Raw genomic sequence first — 16,394 nt, 5'->3', positions numbered from 1 at the left:
GCCAAGTTCAGACTTCCACACCAAACACACACCACAAACACATTCTTGAAGCAGTCCTTGAATTTAAATTGTTTTTCACTGATTCAATTCATATTTCAACTATCGAGATATTTTGAATTATGAGAATTAGAAATCTGTGTTTCAGGCATGTATTTATTTAATATGTAATACAGATTAAACCGCCAGTTTAATGCAACGACAAGATCGTTTCATAATTGAGTTAATAAGAATGCACTCCGAAATAACAAGAAAACGAGAATCAACTCGTGATAACATCAATGCACAGTGGTCCAATAAGGTAAAAACGTGTGTTTTATATGCCCTAATGCTTCTGTAGAACAACGTTTTCTTGTGAAATGCAATCAACAAAAGTTAAGTACAAAAAACCTAACTTTTAAGTAACTTCAATAGAATATACTTTTGTAACTCTGCACCCAATAAAGATAGGAACTTCGTTTGTTCGGCAAAGTTCATATTTTTGCACGTTTTAAAATTTTGCCGAATAAACCATTCTTCTATTTCTTAACACAAAAAAGTTAGTACTATTGATATATGAAAACCCACTGTAACATATGCTTGCCCTACTCTAATATGGGTGGATTGGGACAAATGAAACCTAAAGGAGTTTACAGTACTTCAGCTTAACTTCAAGGATCAGTATTGACATCATGATTCCACTTCCCCTTTTTTAACCTATACGTTCTTGAAATTATTGAAAAAAATAAGCTAAAATATGCTATAGCTTTGTAAGGAAAAGTCCTGGGGATATATGATCTTTGGCAAAAATGTGTGTTTTGTGTGCCTTAACAGTTCCTCCGAACAATACTTTCGTGTAAAATGCAACTAACGAAAGTTAAGAACAAAAAAACTAACTTTTGAGTATGTTCCATGTAATACACTTTATAACTTTGTACCGAAAACAGATAGTATTTTTATTTGTTCAACGAAGTTTCATATTTTTGAATTTTCCACAACTTTGCTGTATAAACTGTTCTTCTATCTCTTAACACAAAAAAATAATTATTTTTAGTACAGTAAACTTTTCATATTTTTCGACAATTTTTGATTATGCGGGTCATTCATACAAACAATTGTTCCGAAAACACTATTAAGCTAGGATGAAGGTGAAAGGCGCTATGGAATAAAGTTCCAATTTTTGCCTTATTGGAACACTGTGCAATGGGACTTCTTAGCGCCCCGAAATCATTTATTCGAAATTGTAAGACAGAACGGGGGGATTGCTCCGAAAGAGGATTTGGTTTTTCCGAAAATAACTGTTTTTATCACTATCAGTAAGTGGCAAGAGGCAGAAAAATAACAACTCCTCCAATTGAATAATTTTGAGGCGCTAAAAAGTACCGTTGGTGAGTCACAATAGTGACGTGACGGTGCATCCTACACAGACGGGAGATCCAAAATCTAGCGGGTTCGCCGGTTTCCTCTGCTGGTCTGTCCGCTATGGAGGACTGCAATCGAATTAGCATGTGTTTCAGCAAAAAAAAAAAACAATCATAACATAGCAACAACAACAAGCGTAGGCAGGGGCTTAGCGTGGTTGGTAACGTCTCCGCAAACCACGCTCGACGCCTGGGTTTGAATCCCAACGCCGACATAGGTGTCGATGGTTGTGGGATGGCGTGATCCACTCACAACCATCCCAACTACCCTAGATTCAATCCTAGCCGACACCGGGAGAACGGACTGACCGGCGCCAACGGCTTTACTCCCTCATGTGAAGGAAGGCGTGATCCCAGAGATTTTTCGCCTCAGAAAATCTCCCGGTGTCGCCTAGAGTTGAATCTAAACCAGTTGGGTTGGTTGTGAGTGGATCACACCACCCCACAACCATCGACACCTATGTCGAACCCGGGTCACCAGCGTGGTTGGCGGAGACGCTACCAACTACACTAAATGTGTAGTTTGATTTTTTTCTATGTGGATTCATCACTGCGAACAGAGATTAAATCTACTGTGATATTGCCCGAGTGTTTTCTGTACTCCGCACTCCATATTATTTATTGACTACCGAAGTAAGTGATACGTTTATCATTCATATTTGTGCTTGTGTGTAAGTTTTACCTTTCCGTTTCACTTTTACTGCTCTACTATTACGAGTCTCTGTCCATCCTAACAATATCTCCTAATTACAATTCCTTGGAGAGAACTTTCATACGTTACTCACACCAGTTTTATTATAATGGGGATTTATTTTTGTTGGAAGAAGGGTCTACAGGGGTACTGCCGAATTCAGATTGAAGGAAGAGGACGTGATGGGGAGTCTGAGAATAAATCCATGCTTAAGTCCTTTGACAACCAATATGGTGTTTTGCCTGATATTTGGCCTTGCTTTCAGTTTGATCAGATCGATCGAAATAAGCGTTAATTAGGGCTCCACATTTCTAAATAGTACAAAAGTTAGCGTCATAAAATCACAATTTTCTGCGTTTTAGAGGGCGCGCTGCTAATTTTACAATCGATTGCCGTTAGAATGAAGCAAATACGTTGGAAACTGAGTGACTTTTAAACATTTGAAAGTGGACAATTTTCGAGTCGCAGTCGATGTTTTCGGTTATGCAGTTTGTACCCCTAAATTGCCGTAAAACGTAATTCTACGTCAAAAAAAAATTACCCTGAAGATCGAACTGAGAAAAACTGAAAGATTATAGCACAGAATAACAGACGTAACACTAGAACCTGGCTCCATCACCACAAAAAAACAAACATTTCATATTTTCAATCGAATAACAGTCATCGCGCGACAACGCCGTCTGGGGCGCTGTCATTCAATCTCATACCTATTTTGTAGTTCCTCATTTTACACATGCAGTAACGCTAGCGCTGATGTCGAAATATATGACGCAGCGCGAACACGGCAGCAGATGGTGCTAGTGTTACTAACGTAAAGTACTGGAATCATCCGAACGACGATTTTATCGAAAAGTTGTTCGAAGTGTAATGTCTGTTAGTCTGTGATTATAGCTTATATTAGTTTTCGCACTTTTAAGCCGCTTATGCAGAGCAAAGTCTTGGTGCTACATTCCGATTCGTTTTATTATACATAGACTTCGCAGCCAACTGTTTGATGTACAGTAGGGATGGGCTATACTGACGAAAGTATCGATACTTTGGTATCGCGATACTTCAATGAACTTCGATACTAGGGATCAAAGTATCGGCTAAAGGAGTATCGATTACCGATGTTTCGATAATATCGGTGTCAGACCTGCAGATTTTTTTTTAAATCATCGTTTAGAAAGTATCGATACCGGCACTCATCACTAGCGGTGAGTATCGATGCCAAAATACTCGATACCGCGACCCGTTGGCATCGATGCTAGTATCGCCCATCCTAATGTACAGGACAATTTCGGGGCTATAGCACTACGACCCTACTGACACTAATAGTCTCTTCCGAACCGAGCATCGAACCTAACACGACTGGCTTGTTAGGCCAGCATCACATTTGGAGACCAACTGGAAGGTTTTAGGCCGCTTAAGAAACTTTTTGCTTTCTTGATGTTGTTTTTTCTTTATTTTAAAAGCAATGGGAATGATTGTGAGCTGAATGTATTTATCTATTTATTCCAGTACTTTTTCGTTTTAAGAAACCTTAAAAGTATGTTTTTCGTCAAATTTCCTACTCATCTCGGGCTGTGGTGTTTTCTGACAACTTTAAATTGTTTTATATTTAAACCGTTGATTGTATAATAAAGTAATAGGTTATTTTAGGTTATTCGAAGCTCTAATGTTAAATGTTAACAATGGGTTACAAATTTTAACGAGATTTCAGTGATTTTTGTTTCGTAATGGTCTCGTATTACACTTACGCGTCATCCAATTTTTAATATTCATTATCTACATTTTATTATTGTGTTGTTAATTCATCATTTTGAGATTTTTCATCGTTTTCCTTGATTTTCGGATTTGTATTTCATTTTCTATTTAAAGGCGTTCCAACCTTGGTATGTAATGGCACGTAAAAGCAAAAGAAAAGGTGAAATTTTTGTAATAAATCAAAATGTTTTGCAGATTTTCTGAATTTTATTTTTTATTCTTTTTTGTCTTTTCAAATACTCTAGTGCCTCAGTTTTTTTGCCTCTGGTTTATTTGGATAGTTTTTTGCTTATTACTTCTACATGTTTCGCTGTTTTGCTTATTTTAGGTTGACTTTTGTATATTCGAAAATTATTTCAAAACTATCCCAAACCCTACAAACGTCGCTGCACTTCACTTACTGAATACCATGCACCTCCATAACTCAAAATAATAGCGACAAAGTACTGAAATAGAAGTATAAGCCCCTATCTCTCTACATGAAATAAATTCACCGAACCATATTTCCAAAAACTTATTATCATTTCCGCTAAAACGGATCGAACTTCTAAGGTGTTTTCCTTACATTCCGCGACTATTACCTAAAAATATCTCCATTGATTACCTTACGCTGCTAAAGAAATTCTAAGAAATTTGATCAGAGATCGCAAGCAACCTAAAATAGGCAGCCAGGTTTCGGGAATTTTACATGCTGAAAAACTTGCTTATTTTCGATACCTTCAGTAATTTTAATTTTACTTTTTGGTGGCGGAGCCACCTCCACGACAGACTACAAAACTTACCGGAACTGCTGCTAGCGCTGGAGCCCCCCTTGGTGGCGTAGTTGTTGTTGATCGAGTTGAAAAAGTTGGCGGCTCCGGTGCGCCGTAGTATCCAAAACATGATGGCCAAACAATGATAATTAAAAGATCACAGACAAACCGAGCCGGCCGACGGCACCGCGAACTTTGAGAGTAAACTTTTTTTTCTGCTGCTGCTCCTCTTCTGCTTTGTTTTGTTCTCACTTCAACACCGACACCTGCTTCTGGCTTCGCTCGCGGTTTTGCCCGGTGCGGTGCCACCCCAATTAATAAACTCGGCGGCGTACAGCAGACGAAGCAGCTTTTGCCTCTTTTCGAAGGCGCGGCGAGCGGGAGAATCGCAACTTTGCCACTTTAATTTTTTTTTCCGGGGCGTTTGCGAGAAATGTGCCAACAAACGGAGTAATTTCTATTCACGGTTGAATAAATGTGCTGCAAGCTTTGTCGGCACGATTTCGCCGCAGACAGCGTGGGACAGCCGGCAGAGAGTGTGTCTTAAATTTGAAGCTGTGATAGCTAACATCGAAAATGGAAATAAATGGAAAAGATTAGAAGATTATATCTCTACTTGGAGAAAAAATTTGATGTATTGAAATTCGCTCTAAATCCGGGGGAAAAATTTAACATCAATCAATCATTCATATCCCTCAGTTGTAACCGTTAGAAAGGAATGATTGACAAAGGATCACTAAATAGACACATTTTCGCTTGCTGTCTTATTGTTGGAAATTGTTACATCCAAACGACCAGAAAAAAAAGTTAACCGAAGATCGCTCCGCAGAGGGACTATTTGGTTGCTACAAAAGACAATAGAACTGTTGATTGATACAATTTTCACGGCAGTTTCTGAGCTTCTCCCGTTACTACTCGACTGTCGTAAAGCGTGAAACGAAAAAAAAAACACCGTTTCCCCTGTGACGACGACGACAACGACGGAACAATGTTTGCTTAGTGGTGATACAACATTTCCGATCCCTTTGGAGAATTTCGAACTTCGACCTACACAGTGCTTGCAATATCAACTTTCAGCCGTCCCGGCGCAATCGCTTGGCACTTCCGCACTCACAATTTCCCACTCATCGGCAATCGCTTGCTGCCGGTGGCTGCTTCCAATTTCAACCGGATATTATCGCAAGACTAAACTATACTCCGAGACTCGGTGTTTGGTGTACGGGGACAAAGAGAATGAAAAACTCCACTTTACACTTCACGTTGAAATTCGAGCAGAATTACTCTTCCGCATCCGCTTGGATCGCCACGACGAGGCTGACTGGTGAACAGCTGCTTGCTCCTAGCGGATGTCCACCGTCAGGCTGCACGAGGACAGGCGCGTTCATCCCGACAGGAGCACTCACTTCGGCTTCGGTTTCATCTGAGTGCCTCGCGGTGTCTCTGCTTGCATTAAATAGCCAAGCCAGCAAAGCTGGCCACCCAATAGGATAACAGGCAGAAGAATGTTTTTTTTTTGCACAAATAGTGTTGGAAAATTGTTTGTTATGGTACTTTAACATTTGAATGGCTTTCGTTCGAGGGCGACAAAATGCGGGCTGGCGGGGCTGGAAAGCGGTTAATGCGAAATAAATGAGAGTTCATTGGTCGTTTCGTCGGTTTCGCTTGCGGTTTGGCGCATCCTGCGGTCCGTGCGGTTCGTTCGGAGCTGATGGGTGACTTTCACCAGCCGTGCCATGCTGCGGTGAGTTGCACTGATTGTTGATGCGATCCTTCGTTATTTTGTTGTTGTTTTTTTTTTCTTTTTTAAATTTTATTTTGGTTTTCGTTATGATACTGATACACCATTAGATAGCCGAGGCAGGCTATAAAAACGTCTAATACCTAGGAAATGCAATTGAGGTTGAAATTTATGCTTTTTGAAGAACAAATAGGTATATTAGGAATGTGCTAAATCAGCTTTATGGTGTCGACAATAAATTAACCATCGAATTGAGTTTCACTAAATTAATCTAAATCAAGGTAGATTTCAAGTTCTCGAAACGAAACGAATTTGGTCTCTAATTTTGATTGAAATTGTACGAAACTGAATTTCTGAAAAAAAATGTTTTGAAAACATATATTATAAATATAATATTATGGTTAATTCTTTAAATTCTCAGATATTTTTACAAGTTTGAAGTCTAAATAATCGTAAAATAGAGTCTTTAAAATTTTAATAGTTTGTCTCGCCTTTCAACGTAGCTGGTAGCACCTTGTATTGCTTTTTTCCTTAGCATGAAAATGCTGTTTTCTCGAATTCATTATTCACTCTCGTCGTTGCTAAATAAGACTGAATTCTGGTGAAGTGATTATATGATACTCGTTCAAACTGTTAATTATGATGCGATGATGTATTCCACAGAACTGCATGCATTTGAAGCAGGATTTGCTTTCCACGAAGTGATGCCACTTGCAATGGTCGAACACGTTTGCGGTAAACAGTCTTCAAACATCATGTTCACATGGTTTGATATAACATAATTTTATACTTGCTTGCCCCCATCAGATTGAAATCATTTACTTTAGTGTAGACTGTACGAAAGCATGATAAATGGAAAAGCATTTGTTTCGTCGGTATATTGTTGTAAACCTTATAGAGAAGACCGCAAGTTGAACTGATTTCAGACTGAAGTTTACTTATGTGGCTGGTGGCTGTACCACGTAAGATTAGTATCAAATCTTTGGCCTAGATTAGGTATCAACTTTCCTGATCATTTCATAATTGACTACCTAAGCAGCTTTTGTAGGTCATCTTGAACGGGCGGAATCGAAAATCATATAATATGTTTAATGAATCTACAGCGAGGTATATTTGCAATGTCCCCATGGCAACCTTCATTTGGTGAGAAATTTGATTCGATTCAGTAGATGCATAAGATAAAGTCGTATCATCAGCTACAAAAGTGGTATTCTAAGCAGTCTAATTTTAGGAAGGTCATAGACTACATAGACTAAGAACAGAAGAGGCCCCAATTTACTGCCTTGAGGTACTCCAATGGTGATATTTAAGCAATTACTATAGGAATCGTAGTTTCGTATCAAATCGTTAGCTGAACCACGAATACTATAACATTTAAGCTAACGTAACAGACTTTCTTGGTTAATAGAGCACTTTCACAGTGCATGTTTATTAGTCATCTGTTGGGCAGTGACAGCTCCATATGATTAACATGGACTGGTAAGAGCAATTTATTTCAAATAATTATTTCAGAATATTCAGATGAATTTGAAAAATACCGGTTTATGAAAACTTTATTTTCGGATTTTGTTTTGCTTTCGTTCGGATAGAATCCTGATCAATATTAATTTTTGTTTATGTCTAGAAAGTAGTAAAACTTGTTGATTTATATTTCGAATTCTATCTTATTAGTTGATAATATCTAGAAAAAAAGATTGAGGACTCTTTTAGCTGGACTCGATAGATTCATGATTACCAAAAAGTGCATACGTTCTAGAGTTTTTTTTTTAAATGAAATAATCGAATAATAATGATCACAAATTGTAGATATTCGCGACATTTTGCCGCTAAAAAGATAAAAATCCATCAATTGATGATTGAATCTTGAATCGCCACAACCAGGGCCGGTGGTTGATGTGGGTTGTATTGGTAATAGTACGCACTCGGACCCTCACGGAATTATCGGACAAAACCAAAAAAAATTAATGTTTTAATGTTTTTCATGGTACTGTAAGTAAACAACCCACAAAACGGTACCACGCCACATCAAAAACCGTTTTGGCATCTACAATATCTTGGCACTATTAGACAACAATCAAAGCATTGAAAGAAAGCCTGCCGAAACAGTGAAAGTCAGCTGGCGAACATGGATGGCAACGACTGGCGGGGCACTTCGTATTTTACTTGATGTCAAAGTTAAAGCCGCTCTTCTTTCTCTCCGGACTGGCCGTGAACGGGGAAAATTTATAGTATGAAGTGCCTGCCGGAAGTAGCGTCGTTCATCAAGAAATACCATAAGGGCGAAAACGCAGTGTACTGGCTAGATCTGCCGTCGGCTTACTACTCGGAGCAATCGTTGGAGGAGATGGAGCGTCCCTTAGCTGCGCCCCATAGAGAGTTTCTGGGCAAAACTGAGGCGTAAGATCTACTCCAATTACTTTGTAGCGAAAACTAAGGAAAAATTGATAAATTAAACGAAGAAACAACTCGCCCGCCATATCAATTGTTCCGGTTAACTGTCAGAAGGCCACCCATGAACCTTCCCTGTTCCTTACTACCCACTCGGGAAAGAAGTGTGACGTCGGCCCTGGTCACAACGGAAACAAATGGTAAATCTGCAATGTGTGCCCAACATATGCAATGTTATATGTAGCAACAGCCCTTGTTCAGAGCAGAATCGGGATTTTCTGCTTTGTTCCCGTTAAGCACCAGACAGGATTTAAATTAAACTCACTATTACTGAGAACAACGTTTATTAGGGATCCGAACCGTTGCACTTCTAGATGGGAAAGGGACCGTATCTTTATTTCTAGCCATTATGTACCCTACGTTGTGACAAATTTAATTTTTTTATAGCGCGAGAGCTAAATTTGCAGTGCTATAATTGCATTGACCACTAAAACGCCTTTTCCAAATCTAGGAAAAGTATATCCAAAGCTTGTCGTGAGTCCAACATCCAATACATATTGCAAACTAATTCACAAGCTGCAATATAAAAATTCCTGTTTTTTTTTTGAATTCTAAAAGCCAATAATTTCTCGAGCAATAAAATAGTTATAGGGATCGTCAGGTTTGTCCTATTATCGTCAGGGGGTAAAAAATATTCTAGCGCGTTGGTTTCTTGCATAGTGGTTTCTCGTATTATAAAGCATCTTTCTGCATAGGATTAGTTTTTTATTACCCCCCCCAGACGTTAATAAGACAAACCTAACGATAATAAAGCCGATATCTTAATTAATAAAATAATCTATATCTTTAAATGCGAATGTCTGTCTGTTCTCTATAGACTCAAAAACTACTGAACCTATTACAGGTATACCTCGATTTTACGCACATTCTCGTTTATGAAACGTGCGTAAAATCGAAAAGTGCGTAAAATCACAGCAAGATTCTCAATATTTTAATAACCCAAAATGAAATTCCTTAATCGGAAATTTATGACTAAACAAGAAAGCGAATATTCAAAGATTGCGTTACGCTCGAAGACGGAAATGGAAATTCTGAAGACCCATCCAATGAATATATGCGTGTGTGTGTGTGTGTGTGTGTGTGTATGTGTGTATGTGTGTGTGTGTCTGTGTGTGTGTGTCTGTGTGTGTCTGTGTGTGTGTCTGTGTGTATGTCTGTGTGTGTCTGTGTCTGTGTGTGTGTGTGTGTCTGTGTGTGTGTGTCTGTGTGTGTGTCTGCGTGTGTCTGTGTCTGTGTGTGTGTGTCTGTGTGTGTGTCTGTGTGTGTGTCTGCGTGTGTCTGTGTGTGTGTCTGTATGTGTGTCTGTGTCTGTATGTGTGTCTGTGTCTGTGTGTGTGGGTGTCTGTGTGTGTGTGTCTGTGTGTGTGTGTGTGTGTGTGTGTGTGTGTGTGTGTGTGGGTGTTCGTGTGTGTGGGTGTGTGTGGGTGTGTGTGGGTGTGTGTGGGTGTGTGTGTGTGTGTGTGTGTGTGTGTGTGTGAGTGTGTGTGTGTGAGTGTGGGTGTTCTTGTGTGTGTGGATGTTCTTGTGTGTGTGGGTGTTCTTGGATGTGTGTGTGTGTCTGTGTGTGTGGGTGTGTCTGTGTTTGTGTTTGTGTCTGTGTTTGTTTGTGTGTGTGTGTGTGTATGTGTGTGTGTATGTGTGTGTGTGTGTAGGTGTGTGTGCGTGTGTTTTACTCATTCATTAATACCAAAGAACCTGCGAATATGAAAAAAGTTCCTGAATAAAAATCGTTGACTATGCATTTAAAGTAGGCCTGGACCTTACCATAATGAAAATAATTCTTTATTTTTAGCTATAACAAACAAGGAATTTGAAAAAAATTCCATATGCTATGGATTTGTATTTATTGTTATCGGATTTCGAAATTGCATAATTTTGTAGAATTGATGGGAAATTTAAAACTGAGGGCTTTTTTTCTAGAATACAAGCCGTATTACCATCAAAATCTGCCAACAAAATTCGCAGAAATGATTCTAAATTCTCGTCTGATAAAGATGAACGGCAACTATTTTTCACTGCCTTCGTTCTTGAAAACAGCTGCTCACCGAGATATGTACTTCCAAAAGAGCAAAACATTTTAATTGCGTGACACTTGAAATGAATCAAATTCTCAAGAAACATATAACGGTTGCGGTAAAAAAAATTGACAAAAATTGCCGATTTTTCATGGGTTACCATTAACCGCACTGACGAAACTACTTTTGCATCATCAATCATAGCAACCCATGAGTTAGCGAGAAAAATTTGACAGCTCCATCAGTCAAACTCTAACTGTGATGGCGAAAAAAGTGCAGCTACTCCGTTCAGAAATGTGCACGTTCAAAGAACGGTACACCGCCGCGTCAAAAACGGACATCGTGCGACACTTTGTGGACGCCGGGTATACCCGTTCCGGCATCTACAACATCTTGACACTATTGGACAACTATCAGAGCATCGAAAGAAAGCCCGGTTTCGGACGGCCAACGATCCTGAGCGACAAGAAGCTTCAAAGGATGCTGAAGAGGGAGACCGAGGGAAAAGTGGCTAAATCACTGCGTGCACTTGGCCGGGAGGTTGGTGCATGCGGTAAAGCAGTGAAAAAGTATCTGGAGAACATGAACATACATGTCAGGAAGCGGCAGTCCCGTCCATTGGTCTCGAAGCTGCAGGCGAAGACGCAGCGACAGCGATTGAATAAGATGGTCAAGTCGATTTTCCCGGCGAATCGCGACATAGCAGTGGTGATGGACGACGAGACCTATCTCACCCTGGATGGCAACGACTGGCAGGGTACTTCGTATTTCACTTCTCCCACGAAGGAAGTGAGTTCCGAGGTGAAATTAATTTCACACATCAAGTTCCCCAAGAAAGTGCTGCTGTGGCTGACAATCAGCGAGAAAGGGATGCCAAAGCCGCTCATCTTTCGCTCCGGGCTGGCCGTGAACGGGGAAATTCATAGTATGAAGTGCCTGCCAGAAGTTGCAGAAATCGTTCATCAAGAAATACCATGAGGGCGAAGACACGGTGTCCTGGTCAGATTTGGCGTCGGCCCAGTACTCGAAGCGATCGTTGGAGGAGATGAAGCGGCTGAATATCGATGTGGTACCGAAGTCGGCGAATCCACCCAACGTCCCCTTGTTGCGTCCCATCGAGAATTTTTGCGCAAACTTGAAGCGCAAGATCTATTCCAACAATTTTGTCACGAAAACGGAGGAGGAAATAATAAAAAACTTAGAAAGAGCTTAAGAACATGCCTACACGCATGTTTTCGTTCGCCATGGCGAATGTTCCGGTTAATTGCCGGAAGGCCGCTCGCAAGGGCGTAGAATTTTTTTGCAAATAAGATAATATAATTACCATTAATGGGAAATTTATCCAACTCAATTATCTGTCCTAGTTTTTTTTTCATCACCACCTGAAAAAAGTCTATTTTTTTACCGTAAATGTTACCTCTTGAGCTCGTCAAACTTCAATGCTTCGTTTCCTAATGCCATTTGAGGATGGACTCTTTCGCTATAGATTTCCGACCCAAAGTACAGTCATATCTCTATATAATGCAACCTTGATATAACGTAACTTTTTTAAATATCTTAAAATAAAAGTACAACAATTATTTTTGGAGTGTGTAATGTTTCGACTTCCAAAAAAATGTTTTAGTAAGTTTTGAAACCAATGAGGCTGATACAAATTTTGAATTGTTTCTGTCCACGGTTACAAAGTGAGCTAAGGGAAGGGCAAAAAAAATAACACTGAGAAGAAAAAAAAGGAATAGCTTTCATAAAAATTGTGTGCAAGTTACGACGTTTGTAACTTGCAAGTGTGTTGAAAAATATCACATTTTTATCATTATTAATCATTTGGCTTGCCTTTTGATGACACTTTCACTGTCACTGGACTTGTTTGTTGCTAAATTAAGCATATACGCTATCGACAAGTCAATAATATTAACAAAACGGCTTGAACTTTTTGTTTTTTCCTTCCAATTTTCAACATGGGGTGACATGAAATGAAAATTAAATTTGCATCGGCCTAAGTACCGTAAAATGGAGTACAATTGACATTCTTTTCTTAATGTTTCTGTGACTGGTTACTAGGGCATCCCAAAAAATTCGATGTAACAAAAGTCAAGGTGCTCATCCTAAATTGAAAGATAAGGTTATTTACAGTGTTTCTGTAGAACATTTCGACTTTCTAAAATATTGTTCACAGGTTGCCCAAACGTGATTTATGAAAAATTTATTTTTTTGTGATACAAAACCACTCTTTTGCACATTTTGCAATTCTGTTCGATTCCCACATTCCAGATTATTTTTTATTTTTGTAGGATTATTTTTGAACCTTTTACATGGTTTGGTTCATCATCACATCCAGTTACTTGACTCACGGAGCCCATTAAACACCACAAAAAGTGATATTTTCCCATATTTTTTAGAAAAAACCCACACTGACAAAAATATTTTTCAGTCAAAAATTGAAATTTTTACTGGAAAGCTGGATTAATGACGAAAATTTGCATGGAAAAAAGATCCTTGATATCTTATCGGAGGGCTGATATCTTGTCATTTTTATGTGTGATGGGAAACTAAGCATTTGTAGAAATGTATAAGAGTGGTGTCGTAGCTTAAAAAGTAATTTTTTCATAAATCACATTTGGGCAATCTGAAAACAATATTTATAGAGTCTAAATGTTCTGCGAAAATACTTTAATTAACATTATTTTTCCATTCAGGGTTGAATACCCCGACTTTTGCCACATCGATTTTTTTTTGGGGCAGCCTACTGGTTATGTTTGTCTACGAAAATTGTCTTAGAGGGACATAAGACGGGTTTATGTATACTGCTAAGTGAAGGGAAATAATTTTTTGCGCACCTTAGAGTAGTTTTGCATCAATGAAAAAATAATTTTCTTCGTGCTTCGATATACCGTAACGAAAAATAAATAAAGTTGCCTTGTATCGAGGTATGACTTTGAAGTCGTTGAATACAATGCAGATTTTTAAGGATCTGGCACGGGTTTCAGCCGTGACCGAGATCACTAAAGTCCGCCTAGATAATCTGCGTGTTTAAGTGTCAAGCCTCAAACAAGCAAACGAGATTGCTGTTTGTGATCTTTTTAAACTGCAAGATCGACGGTGTGGTCACCGATTCCAGTTTAACCGTCGAGGACCTGCTGAAAACTGGAGCCGGCCGTTTTAGGGATTCCAGCCTTCAGTCAGTTAAGATATTGGATTGCAAGCAATTCCATTCAGTATCGCTCGACAAGGGCGTTAAAACTTATACTCAATCTGACTCGTTTCGGGTGACTTTCACATGGTCTGCACTGCCGAGCTATGCACTCGTGGACGAGATGCGTCTACTCGTGCGCTTGTTTGTGCCGCGAACTGCATCAAATACAAGCAGTTGAGACCAGCGTTGCAAAACGAGCGAGAAGCAAAACCTTTCTCCTCCTTTCTGCTTGAGAATGAGACATATGCTACGAATCTCAAGTCTTTTGTACACACGCTTTCGAGATACTCTTTATTCTTCATGCATTTCCCTGAGTAGCAGTAAGCGCGCACCCTCACGCAAAAACTTTTCTGTATTGCCACTTGGCAACTGGAACAAGTACGCGAGTTCCTGCTAGCGACTAGGAGCTCTCGAATAAAATTACTAAACTAGGAGGAGTGCTTGAAAAACTGTGCTTGAAAACAAAAATGCTTTCTTCATCCACCCGATTCTGCTTCATGCACCAACAGCCGACAGTGAGGCGAAGAATATGTAAAGTGTTGCATACTGGCACGTGTAGGGTATTGGTCTGCTTTGGTTGGTTTTTTACAGCTTTCTTATACAAAACCAGCCGAAACAAACCGCTGCCGGAGTAGTTCGATGCCCTATTATTTTTTGCAACCTCTGCAACCATCGCAAAACATCTAAGAATAATTGTTTTCGGCTGATCGTTCTCGTAAGTAGGGACTTATTGAGATCAATTGCTCCTTACATTCAAACAGTGTTGGAATCCACGCTTGAAGCAATTTTGCTTCTGGACTGTTCTGATTATCTATATTAGAGTAGGTGCTGCTCGGTTGTCTGGGCCCCTCATTACAACAATGGTGTGGAAAGAATAGAATCAGTTCAATGGCATTTTTTTAAATTTGCTCTTCGTAAACTGCCATGGACGGATCGCTTCCGTCTATCAAGCTATCGCTGCTTATCACTACGTTTGGAGCCTCGTCTGTCCGTAGAGACACGACCAGGGCATTTTTTACCACAGATCTTTTGTAAGGCCGCATAGATTGCCCCGCTCTTTTGAAACAAGTGAATATAAACTTGGGTCATTCTATACGAAATGACCACGAAAAAGCGTGAACTTGGCATCGGCCATCGCGGCTCAAAGTTGGGGGAATTATTCATCTAGGTTCACTTTGTAAAAACTCCAATTTTAGTGTCGATAGAAATACCCCTCTTTGTTGCAAAGTCAGGCATTTTTTTTCAAAATCTCTCTTTCCTATTCTCTACAATTCATAGACGTAAGACGCCCGTAAAATACTGATAAATGATTTTTAAATAAAAGTGTTGCCAGATAGATTATTTTTGTATTTTAACACTGAATTTACATTATTCAGCAAATGCAGCCATTTGATATTAAATTTGATAATTTCATCGTGTTCCATGGAAAATTTTACGTAAAAAACAACTACCATCTCGAGGTAAAATGAGCCAATCGAGATATACAATTTTTCTGAAACCAGTTTTGAATTTCTCCGTTTTATATCAAACAATCATATGTTTTGACAAATATCTAAGCAACAAAACATTATATGTGAAAAATTTTCGGTTATCAAGCAATCCAAGAATGTTTTCTCGTTATTGCAGCAGTGTTGCCAGGTTTTTTTAAACTAACTTGGAACGTTTTCAGAAATAACTCTTCGGATGAGTTTGCTGAGAAATTTGATAATACTGTATGATTTCCTTACACTCGAAATTTTTAAATTAAAATAAACTTATTCCCACTCGTGATTCGACTGGAGCGACCTACGGTTTTTTTATACAAGGGCCATGGGGAATAGAGGCGTGCACGTGCTCAAAAAAGCTTCGTACTACGTGGGATGAGAGGAGCGAAGAGAGAAAAGAGAGAGCCAGCAAATAATTCATCATATCGAGAGCGTGAGAACTGAATAACGTTCCTACTGTGTTCTTAAATTTTGGGAAAGGAGCATCAGTTTGGAACCAAATATTGTGGGAAATAATTGTGAGAAAAAATGGCAACACTACTGCGAAAAAGAAAAACATTGTTGGATTCCTTGATAGGTGGAACAATCCAAAAAATCATTTGTTGGTTTGTTCTTTGAGTTAGAAAGTTAACAGACATTTGCCAATAATTATGACTGTTTGATATAAAATGGAGAGATTCGAAGCTTTTTTGGTAAAAATGGTATATCTCGAGATTGACTCATATCGCCTCGGAGTGATGGTTGTTTTTTTACGTGCAATTTTCCATGAAACACGATGAAGTTATCAAATCGAATGTAAATTGATAAACACTACTTTATCAAATCTCTGTCTAGGAAAGGTTTTATGTTTTGTCCAGTATTCTACTCACAAGAAAACGGGTACATTTTCCGCTTCCGTGTATTCCCGAGAGAACAAAGTCTGCTGCTTTG

General features: G+C 39.1%; 1 protein-coding gene across 4 annotated transcripts in view; it reads right to left on the bottom strand.

Moving 5' to 3' along the window:
• Window positions 1-5,908, bottom strand: part of LOC129731922 (transcription factor mef2A) — a 137,327-nt gene extending 131,419 nt beyond the window's left edge. Inside the window, exons 1-2 of one of the 4 annotated variants that reach the window (XM_055692336.1) lie at window positions 5,839-5,908; window positions 4,617-5,150 (exon numbers count right to left, since the gene is read on the bottom strand). In XM_055692336.1, coding sequence (XP_055548311.1) covers window positions 4,617-4,716 — 100 coding nt within the window. In that variant the 5' untranslated portion in view covers window positions 4,717-5,150; window positions 5,839-5,908. Of the gene's footprint in view, window positions 1-4,616; window positions 5,151-5,370 lie in introns of all 4 variants that reach the window. The other 3 variants (XM_055692311.1, XM_055692320.1, XM_055692328.1) reach the window with 3 other exon arrangements.
• Between the last annotated feature and the right edge of the window lie 10,486 nt (window positions 5,909-16,394).

The sequence above is a fragment of the Wyeomyia smithii genome, chromosome 1 (genome assembly GCF_029784165.1).
Source record: "Wyeomyia smithii strain HCP4-BCI-WySm-NY-G18 chromosome 1, ASM2978416v1, whole genome shotgun sequence".
Classification (NCBI taxonomy): domain Eukaryota; kingdom Metazoa; phylum Arthropoda; class Insecta; order Diptera; family Culicidae; genus Wyeomyia; species Wyeomyia smithii.
This window is presented reverse-complemented; position numbering and strand designations above follow the sequence as displayed.